Source organism: Gopherus evgoodei, chromosome 4 (assembly GCF_007399415.2).
Source record: "Gopherus evgoodei ecotype Sinaloan lineage chromosome 4, rGopEvg1_v1.p, whole genome shotgun sequence".
NCBI lineage: Eukaryota > Metazoa > Chordata > Testudines > Testudinidae > Gopherus > Gopherus evgoodei.
In genome coordinates, this window is record NC_044325.1 from 104,334,303 (window position 1) to 104,345,404 (window position 11,102).

Sequence of the window (11,102 nt, forward strand, 5' to 3'; positions counted from 1 at the left end):
CCCCACAGGGAGGTACGTGCAGTGCTGGGAGAGCTCTCTCCCAGCGCTGGCACCGCGACCACACTCGCACTTCAAAGCGCTACCGCGGCAGCGCTGTGCAGCTCTAAGTGTAGCCGTACCTTTAGGCTGTCTGGAGAGTCCACAGGAAGACTAAGTTCTCTTACAGTCAATTATCTCTGCTAATGGGCCATTAGCACTGTCTTGCTTTCTCATTGTGGTACCTGAAGGGCTAGTTGGGGATGATGCCCAGAGTAGCCCATTTGAAATACAGATACATAGTCAATATTCCTAACTTTAGATGCAGAAATGATACAGGCATACAAATTGTATAATTGCATTCAGTAAATCATAACCTTTCTAATGATATCTTACATGAGCCATGTTGCATAAAATACACCTCAGTTATGTCATATCCATATCACAAGTATATTTTCATAAAGAATATGGAGCATAATGTCATGCCCTGTCTCCACTAGAATTGCTGTCCTGTGGATGCCCCTTTCCCCTTTTCTCATTTTTCTACTTGTGATAAATAACATTCTCTGTCACTTATTATTCATTCTCTAATTGGCTGATTAGATCCCCTGCAATAGCCTGGAGTTTAAGGAACTGATAAAGCATTGGAAACTTTCTGGGGCTGGCCTGTCTTAGCCTATTCTATTGATATCCTAAAGGCTGCATGGAAGGTCACAGGACTCTTAGAACATGATTAAAGTGTATTGAAAGACATGTCTGAAGCAAGAAGCCAATGTAGGATCAATGTTTTCCACCATTGGAAGTGCTTTGATTTACGGCAGCAGCAGGTCCTTTTCCTTTTTCTTTTTCTTTTTCTGTTCCACTTTTTAAACTATTTCCTCTGGTCTGTTTTGGCCAGATAGAAAGATCCATGAAGGTTTTGTAAAACCGAATCTCTCCTTTTCTGCATAGTTTAATTGATAATGTTAACCAGAAATTTATCTTTCAGTTCATTGATCAGCTGAGAAAGGACTCTTATCTGATAAGAACCATTCCACAGTTTGCCAGCTTGCAAAAACCTTGAATCAGGCAGGAAATGTAGGATAACATTTAAAGTTGGCCCTTTTAAAAAAAAAAATTAGCAAAATATTTTTCTTTTAAGTGAGCAAAACTATTTTATGGACCACTATTAAAGAACCTCCTTCATTTCCCTTTCCCCGCCATTAGTTACTCCTGAGGGAATTTTGTGCCAAAAAATTAAATTTTGCACACAATATTGGAAAATTCTGCATATTTATTTGTCAAAACAACAACATAATCATGCCAGTTACAATTATTTAGGTTTAATTAAATATTTTGAAGTATTTTAACAAATATGTTATCTCCATTTATGAAAAAGAAACAACTAGAAATAAATGTGGGAAAACACCTTGCATTGGTAATAAGCAGGAATTTATTTTTCCCATCTCCAATGTCTATGATTCCCTGATTGTGCTAGGCGTGGGTAGAAAAGCTGAAGGAAAATTTTCTTAACTACAACTTCTGTTTTTGCAGATCTGCTGTACAAACCGGTATACTTTGTTGTACCAGTCTAGTTCCTTGTCAGTGTGGCAGACATTGATAATCAGAACATAAGTTGTTTTTTTTTTGTGCCACAGATTCACTAATTGTGACCTTCCCAGTCTTCTCCTCAGCTTTTTGTTCTTCCTTCAGCAGTGGACACATTCCTGCCAGTCTTTGTGCTACCATTTAATTTGCACAGCAAGTTCTACAACACTGAACAGATGACTGATCTCAGCCAGAGCAAGAAAACCATAAATGCACCAGTGCTTCCGCTTCATTTCAACCAAGCGATGTTGTATTTTTTGCCCCAATTGCAACAAGGGTCCAATGTGCTCCGGAGGTGCTCTGCTAGAGACATCTGAGTTTTCAAGTCCCATGAATGACACCTTGCCTCACCAGTCAGAGGAACAGATCTCTCTTGAACAGAGGTGAGCAGATTGGGTTTAGAGAACCATTCCTTCCCACCCAAGTTTTATTTCATAATGACTAGTGCTCATTTCTGCTTAGAACAATAAGAACTATATTTCCCGGTGTGCCCTCGTAAGTGTGTATAGTAGAACGGCCCAGATTCTAACTACATTCTAAAACATCTTCCCTATTCACGATGTTTTTGAAGCCTTGTACCTAATAATAATAATTCCTAGCTCTTATGTACTGCATGTAACAATCTGTAATGTTTTTTTTAAAAATCCCTGGTTCTCTAGAAATTGTGGATACCATGAGAAGAGTATGATATAACAAGTTGTGCTTGACCATACCCATATAGGACCAATTATATGGAATAATCTGTTTCACTATTATAAAAAAATCTAATAATTTATTAGAACATTTGCAGAACAAATTAAATTAATATATTAAAACATGTAAATTCCTGATTTTTTTCTTTTGAAAGAAATGTAGTGTTAATATCTTACCTCAAGAGACACGAAAACATTACATATTAAATGGATTTAATGTGATTAATTAGTTAATGCTTTGAAACTGCAAAGTGGTTTATAAGTGCTAAGTTATTCATGTACTATGATGTACATTTTACTTAGAGTGAAGATTATACCATGTGAATACAGAATTATATCATTTTTAACCTAAGTTGTAAACAAATGTTGAGTAAACCCTGGTTTCAGAGGACTTTTTTTGCTCCCTAAGAGCTAGGCCAAGGAGTTGTAGTACTCTGAGACAAATTATGTTGTAGCCCTAAGAAATATGTCTGTCAGACTATATAGTGCAATTAACTGTAAATGAGGTGCTGGTAATACATGTAGTAAACAATCTAGGAGACTCTATATGTAGGTCCCCTTGACCCCATTCAGTAACGCGTATGTTGAAATACTTTGCTAAATGATGGTTTGTTGAATCATGTCCTGAACAAGGATTGATTTAGGCACATGCTTAATAGCTTTTGCTGAAGCAAAGCTTTAAATGGAAGTGGTCTAATTTTCAGAAGAACTGAGTACTCACAAATTCCCTTGAAGTCAATAGAACTGTTGTGTTTGGCACATCTGAAAATCAGGCTTTTGATTTAGGAATCTTTAGGCATCCAGGTTTGAATATGTTGGTCAGTTTATTTTCCCCTCTAATATCTTTCAATTATAGTAATCTTAAATGTTTTAATAGTACATCATAATAATTGTATGCTATATAATAGTAGGTAAAAAATTTCAGACAAAAGTATGTTTTTTAAGTTGACTATCTGTCTTTAATTTCTCTTTAGGCCACTCTTATTGATGTACAGAGTTTCTTTTTTTAAGTATTGTTCCTGCAGTAGTTAATGCATTGATTGGGGACATATTTATCTCAGAACATAATCTCTCTAATATTGAAGGTTCTAAAATTGTACAATTGGAAGTGTTAAAAGCTTTTATTGGAGGAGTGTGTATTAAATAAATATATATCTGAAAAGAATAAAATGAAAAAAGCACTTTAAACTGAATGCCAGAAGAAAATCCATCATTTGGGATATATTCACATAAATGAGTCCCCTTTTAAAGAAGCACTTCTAAATTGATGGATGCAAACTCAATATCCTCTTAAGTGAGTCATATCTGAATATACCATAAGTGACTTATTTTGCAGCATTTCTGTAAGTGGGGGGACAAAACAGGAAATGAGTTTAGCAAAGAAAGCTAAAACACATTCAGCCTCAGTTATTCCCTCACTATGTAAATAGTTTAGAGTATCTGATAATATTGTAGAATAGTCTCTGTTAGTAATAGCAGTTCTATGTATGGTAAACCTGTAGCTGACTATTTGGCCACTGTTATATAGGAAATATCCAATGCTAGACCTACCAGGAGATATGTGGTGCTTGAAAATAAAGGAGGACATTGCATTAGAATGGCGATCATCTTCTAAAATATAAGAAACCCTTTCTATTATTTAATTCAGTGTCAGATTCACATAGCATTTGTCATAGTATAATTCCCCAATCTGAACCTTAGAGTCCAAAAGGTGGGGTACCAGCATGAATTCCTCTATGCTTAATTACCAGCTTAGATCTGATAAGCTGCCACCACTCAAAAATATAGTATTTTGGGGCACTCTGGTCCCCCCAAAAACTTTCCCTGGGGACCCCAAGACCCAAATTCCTTGAGTCTCACAACAAAGGGAAATAAACCATTTCCCTTCCCCCTCCTTTCTTTCTCCCAGATCTTTCCCGCTCTGGGTACACTAGGAGATTACCGTGATTCAAACTCCTTGAATCACAACACAGAGAAATCAGGTTTTTTCTCCCCCTTTCCTCTCCCTCCCAGGCTTTCCTTCCCTGGGCTATCCTGGAGAGATAGACAGATTCAAGCTCTGTGAATCTAAAACAAAGGGATTCCACCTTTTCCCCCCTCCCTTCTCTCTCTCTCTCTCCTACCAATTCCCTAGTAAGTACAGACTCAATTCCCTTGAGCCTCAACAAGGGGAAAAAATCAAACAGCTCTTAAAAAGCAAAACTTTTAATAAAAAGAAAGGAAAAAAAAAAGTAAAAGTTGTCTCTATAATTTAGATGGTAAAAGTTACAGGGTCTTTCAGCTTATAGACACTAGAGAGAAGCCTCCCCCCAGCAAAAATACAATTTAAAATACTTCCAGCAAAATACACATTTGCAAATACAGAAAACAATCAAAAGACTATAACCGCCTTTTCTACTTAATAAAATTAGAACAGAAGAGATTTTTTTCAAAAAGATTGGAGGAATCTGCTTACATGTCTGATCCCTCTCAGAATCCAGAGAGAACAAAGCAAAACCCAAAAAACACAAACAAAGGCTTCCTTCCACCAAGATTTGAAAGTATCTTGTCTCCTGATTGGTTCTCTGGTCAGGTGTTTTAGGTTTACTGTTTAACCCTTTACAGGTAAAAGAGACATTAACCCTTAACTATCTGTTTATGACAGCATTACTTTACTTCAAACAATTTTGTAACATATCTCATCAACTGAAAGCATATTTTTCTTATCAGGCATAATTATTGCAGATAATTATTTATTTTATTTATGACAAGCATTTATATAGTGTCCATCACATTAGTATGTGAGTAAAATGAATTCCTTCTAGAGTTGTTACCACTTGAAGCTGTTTCTGTAGGTCAGTCTGTGACCAGGAAAGTCAAGGGCACTTGTTCGCCCATTCCTACTAAGGCCAGCATTTATCCCTATTTTCCTCCTATTCAGTCACCAGCTCTATATGAAGAATTTTTGTGTCCCCAGCCAGGGCTGTCCTTGGGCATACACAGCATACATGGCTGCGTAGGGCACCTGAATATTTGGCCCGCCTCTTCCTATCCCTGTTCTGACCCTTCCTACAGGCTCCCACCACAGCTGGCTGCTGCAGCCTGGTGAGTCTTCCTCCAGAGTGGATCTAGTAACTTAAAAGTGAAAAAGCCTTCTAGCCTGCCAGATCTCTTAGCACAACATTGAAACTGTTAAAGAGTAATTCAAGTGGTAGTGAAGCCATTTAATAGGCATTTGCCAACCCCAGGTATATACTGTTCAGTTTCTTAATTTACTGACAAAAACAGTTATGCATTACTGTAATATTACTCAGACATGTTAGTCTACAAGACCTTAGTTTAAAATTTGCTTTAAAAATTTCATTAGTGTGTTGCTGAAGATTATAAAATCGCATCTCTAAAAAAATCATTCCATAAGATTTTTAAAATGCACAATCTGAGTATTCATCTTTAGTCTTAAATGCTTGGATCTTCAGACATACAGTTTTTTAAAATAAATCCTTCAAAAGACCACCCTTAAAATACACATGCGAGCCTGGGCTGCTGTCGGGCCATAAGGTACCAGTTCAATAATACTGCATCGGGCCCCCATAAAACCTACGGAAGGCGCTGTGCCCAACACCACATAATTTTTAAAACACAATTAAAACTCCTCTGATTAAGAGTATTATGACCTCTTCATTCAGGTCCCAATTTAGCAAAGCACATAGGCAAATGTTTAACTTTGTGCACATGAGTAAGGACTTGCCTCCAAGCATGTGAGTAGTATGATTGACATCAATGAATGTCTACAGCTAAGTACTTAAGTGCTTTGCTCAATGGGGTCTTGGTCATTAATTTTGGCTAATGGCTGTAATGTTTACCTCCACAAAAGATTAAAATGTGTCTGTGTCACTGCCGTACTCTACCATGCAAGAAATTAAATGTTTGAGAATCAGACTGTTAGGCTCTAGAACTGGACAGGAAATGGTTTGCTCATTCCATTAACTTTTTTGAGATTTCAGAAATTTTCCTATTTGGTACTGGGAGGAAACCAAGACCTTTTGAAGTTTTTCAAAGAAGAGAGAATGCATCATCCTGGAACATGTTGATTCAGACCAGGGACTTGAGCGTGGATCTTCCACATCCCAGATGTATGCCCTACCCACCAGACTATTTGGTTTTCTGAGGTGGGTCTTTCTCAATCTCTCCTATTGGAGCTGTCCCACTTTGTATAAATAATTAAATATTTATTGGAACAGGAACTTGAATCCAGATTTACTGCATCCTAGGTGAGTACTCTAACCACTGGGCTATAGTCAGTCTCTCTCCCTTTTTCTCTCTGGCCCAATGAATATTTTATTTATACAAAGTGGAATAGCTGTAACAGGAGAGATTGAGACACCCAATTATAATAGCCAATAGATTCAGACTAGGAACTTGAATCTGGGTCTCCTACATCCTAAGTGAGTGCCTGACCCATTTTGGTTTCTCTCCCCCCCGGCCCCCAACCTTCCTTTTAGTTTTGACTAGAAAGTTCACCCTGGACCTGCGAAACCATTTCCTGATGAAAGTTTTGTCGAAATTGGTACATTCCCACAAAAAGTTTTGGTTTCGACACACATGTATTTTCTGACAAAAACCTGGTTAGTTAAAAATTTTCTGACCAGCTTCACTAGGAACTCTAGCGTGATCATTTTGTTTGTGTGTGAGAAAAATTCAAAAACACACATTAAAATTGGCACTGTAGGACCATATTGGCACCACTTTGAACAGCCCAGTAAAGTAAATTGTGTCTAAAGATGCCATGTTACTAAATGTGGTTATTATGATGAAGTTTTTGAGCCACTTCCTGTCCAGTTAAGCCCCTCTGTAAGCAGATACAAGTCTGCTGCCCTTAATGGAATAGTTCCATTTACACTAACACAGAATGTAGCCCATTGAATACAAGCAATAGAGACCTGCAAAAGACAAAACATATTCTTGTTTTTTACGTAATTCTGGATAGATATTTTGCCATCTTCAATTTATTGACTATTAATCTTAGGCTATATGGAATCCTGTAATTGATTTTTAAATCTTGTTAATCTTTTAAACTGTTACATACTGTGATTTAGTGTACTCTATATCTTACAATACTGAAATATCTAAGAATTTTTAAAATAGTGAATGTAGTTTAATTTCATGCTTCATATTTTTGTATAAAGATGCCAAAATCAGAGCTAATAGAATCTTATAGAAAAATGCTCACCCAGTTAGCTCGCAGCAGTAGTGCAGAAAGCAAAGTTCCTCACACACGAATAGATGATGGAGCTGCTATTCAGGTATGTAGCAACTTTTATCATTAATAATATCCTACTGAACCTTAGGTTTAACTGTTTTGCGTCAGCAGATACAGACTTTTAGCTTTGTTTGTATAACATTTTAATCATTTCTGGGAATTTGAGCTTCCCTTTTTTCCCAAAAAAGAACAATTTGATATTTCAGCACCTTATTCCTAAAATAGATTGCAGCTGTTTTTCATCCAAGGGAATCTGAGTCCTGATTTTCCGTCTTAAGGCTCCTGTTGACTATGTTTAGCTAACAAGGAGCTAGACTCCTCTGTTCAGGAGTCCAGATCCTTTCCCTGCTACCACTGTACAGCTATGAGACCTTTTGAAAAAGCCAATACCAAAAGTCTTTCTTCTCCTGTTTAAGTGAGAGGATAACTCTTTTTTTTTTTAAACAAGTACCAAAATAAAAGGGGTATTCCTGCTATTTTTGAATCCTATTCTTCCTGCTCATTTATCTCACACTTAAAAGAAGAAAACCCCTAATGAGAGGCAGAAACACCTATCATCTGACTTCAAAATGCTTGGTTAATGAAGATTTGTTTTGTCCATGAATTTTGCTTCAAAGAGGCAGAAACCAGAGCTGTAAAATGACCTGCTGTGTGTGGTTAGAAGTGCAGCACTTCATTTGCAGTCCATTCTGTGTCTCAGGATATTAATTTGTTAGAGCAATGAATTTACTCTTAACTAAGAGAACATCCCTTCCCCCTACCCCTCTATGAAAAGGAACAGACCCAAATAAACAGTTCATTGATTGGGCCTATATGCCAGTGCAGAAAAGTTAACCAAAAGATCCATCTGTAGGTGTGCTGAGAAGTCTGTAAAGGGTTCACAACACACATTTGTTGTTCTCTCTTGTATTTGTTTCTGTTACTTTTTGGAAATGTGTTGAAATTAACATAACTGGACCTTAATACATTAGAAATATCTTGTCTCAGAAATCATATCTTTGTAATAGAAATAAAACTGGAGCACAAACCCAGTAGTTTCCTTTGTTGCTCACGTTTAAAGTACTAAGCTTTTGTTTAAAAGAAAAAAATGTTTAAGATCTCATTGGCCTGCTAAACCTAGGGTTGTGAGTTCAATCCTTGAGAGGGCCATTTAGGGAACTGGGGTAAAAATCTGTCTGGGGATTGGTCCTGCTTTGAGCAGGGAGTTGGACTAGATGATCTCCTGAGGTCCCTTCCAACTCTGACAGTCTATGATTCTATGATTCTAACTTGATCCCAATCACCATTGAAGTTGTTGAAAGGCTTCCAGCAATTGCAATAGGCATTTAATGAGAACCTATCATATTATTTACATACAAGTTTACAAATCACAGATACACAGGAAACTTAAATTTGCCTCTTGTAAGTATAGAAGAATTGTGATTTTTGTGTATTTTGTTTCACAGCATATTTGAATGCTGCTGTTCTAAGGCTAAACTACCATTGAACATGCTTGGGGTTTTGCCTGTGTTAGGTGTGCATAATGTTTGTTTTAACCTACATTATCTATTATTCTTTTGTAACTGTGTCCAGCACTCTAATTTGTGGATAATAAATAGTCAGATGATGAAACAAAATTCTTTATTGATTTGCCCACAAAATTTTCAGATGGAGAATTCATACTGAGATCTACATAACTCATCACAGTCTAGCCTCTTATATCAACTGGTATTGACAATTGGAACAGGTGTTCTCTTAAAAATGAATCTTGGTGTACATGAGCAGGATTCATCATCTCCTGTTAAAGAGATCTTTTAAACATTCCAATTCAGATACTTTTAACAATGACAACTATATTTTGCCACCAAAGTTTTTAAAACAAAATCTCTTTTTCTGGTTTCTGTTTCCTTAGCAAATCTATTGTTTTGGAAGAAAATTAGGACAAGGCAGCTTTGGGGTAGTAATTGAAGTAAAACACAAGGAAACCGGCAAAAAATGGGCAATAAAAAAAGTTAATAGGGAAAAGGTAAATATTATGTAGATCTCTGATTTATTTTAAACCTGTCTTACTTTTTCCTTTGATTTTCTATCCAATCTGTTTCTGCAGTATCTTTGTGTATCCAAAACTCACATTGCAATAAGTGCATGTATTTACTCTCACTGTTTAGTTGATATTCTCATTATCTCTTCCTTGTAGCAGAAAGTGAGTCACATCAAGTTTTAAATATTAAAAATGTAATATAAAAATGGAGATTGGGGTTTTTACTCCTACATGGAGTCACAATTGAAGAAAAAGTTTGCCGGATCAGACCCTTAATTATCCAAATCTATTTAGAGAACATTGGATGTTAAGTGAATACCATTTAAAGTTTATTTCTTTTTTGCTAAATAATTTTTTAAAATCCTAAATAAAACAAAATATTAGCTTAACTGATTTTAATGATGATTTACATTTAAAAAAAACTATGTGAACATAGTCTGAGAGCTTACATGCCAAATTTCAGCCACCAACTGACTTTTTTTTATGGCTGAATGACAGACCTTGAAAAGGTGCAATACTGTTAAAACTTAATATTAGTAGCCCCTGTTATTTTGGTGTGTGACAGGCTACTAGCTGTTCCAGATTTAGAGCTATTGTTGTATTACTGCTCATAGTTTTACCATTATTAAACATTGCTAAACTGACAATGATTAATTCTCCTTAATTAAGTTACTGCAAACAGGTTAGGAAAATATGGTTCTAATAATCATGTCTTATCATATGACAAGAATAGTAAGCTTAGGTCTGATCATGTTTTGGATGGGAGACCTCCAGGACGAATAGATTGTAGTCTTCCATCTAAGATGGTACTAAGCCAAAGCCCAGTGTGGTGTTAAGAGGTGCTGTTCTGTCTGTTACTTTCTAATGAACAAGACAAAAATCATTTACGTTCATTTGAGATCCCCTTGCAAATGTTCACAGGATTAGAGATGTTAGCTCCAGTGAGCTGGCCAGCTTCCAACTTGAGTAATTACGTTTTGTTTATCTGCATTCCCCTGATATTCTTCTTCATTTTCTGTCTTGAATGTTTGTGTAGTGTTGCTGTGTATGTTAAACAGTGCTCATGTTCTTTCCATGTTAGGTAAAGTAATTCGTTTTTGTGTCTCTCACACATATGTGTGTTCTCACATTTTTCCCATCTTAGGAAAAGTAATTACTATTTTCTCTCTCACATGTATGCACGTGTATAAACCTGCACACAATTTTATGAAGTGCTTCAGAAAGGTTTATGATGGAAAGACTGTATATAAATGTAAGACATTATTAGTTGAAAAAGCTAAAATATAATGGTAGCAACCCCAAAGTACAATAGGATTTATTTTGTAACTCTTTTTCTAAATGTAAGACATGTTCATTTGTTTAACACGTTCTGTAGATTTCTTTAACAGAAATTACCATTATGGAATATATATGGTCATATATGAATATTGTCATGCTCTGTAAAATACATTTTCCATCTAAAATTAAGGCTGGAAGCTCTGCTGTGAAGCTACTTGAACGGGAGGTGAGCATCTTAAAAAGAGTGAACCATGAGCACATAATACATTTAGAAGAGGTGTTTGAGACCCCGAAGGTAAGGGTTCATTAA

At 36.2% G+C, this 11,102-nt stretch overlaps 1 protein-coding gene across 1 annotated transcript in view; it reads left to right on the forward strand.

The window, feature by feature from the left end:
* Positions 1 to 1,677: 1,677 nt before the first annotated feature.
* Positions 1,678 to 11,102, forward strand: part of STK33 (serine/threonine kinase 33) — a 40,078-nt gene continuing 30,653 nt past the window's right edge. Inside the window, exons 1-4 of the mRNA XM_030560436.1 lie at positions 1,678 to 1,946; positions 7,421 to 7,537; positions 9,386 to 9,499; positions 10,983 to 11,087. Of these exons, the coding sequence (XP_030416296.1) occupies positions 7,421 to 7,537; positions 9,386 to 9,499; positions 10,983 to 11,087 (336 nt within the window). The 5' untranslated portion in view covers positions 1,678 to 1,946. The remainder of the gene's footprint in view (positions 1,947 to 7,420; positions 7,538 to 9,385; positions 9,500 to 10,982; positions 11,088 to 11,102) is intronic.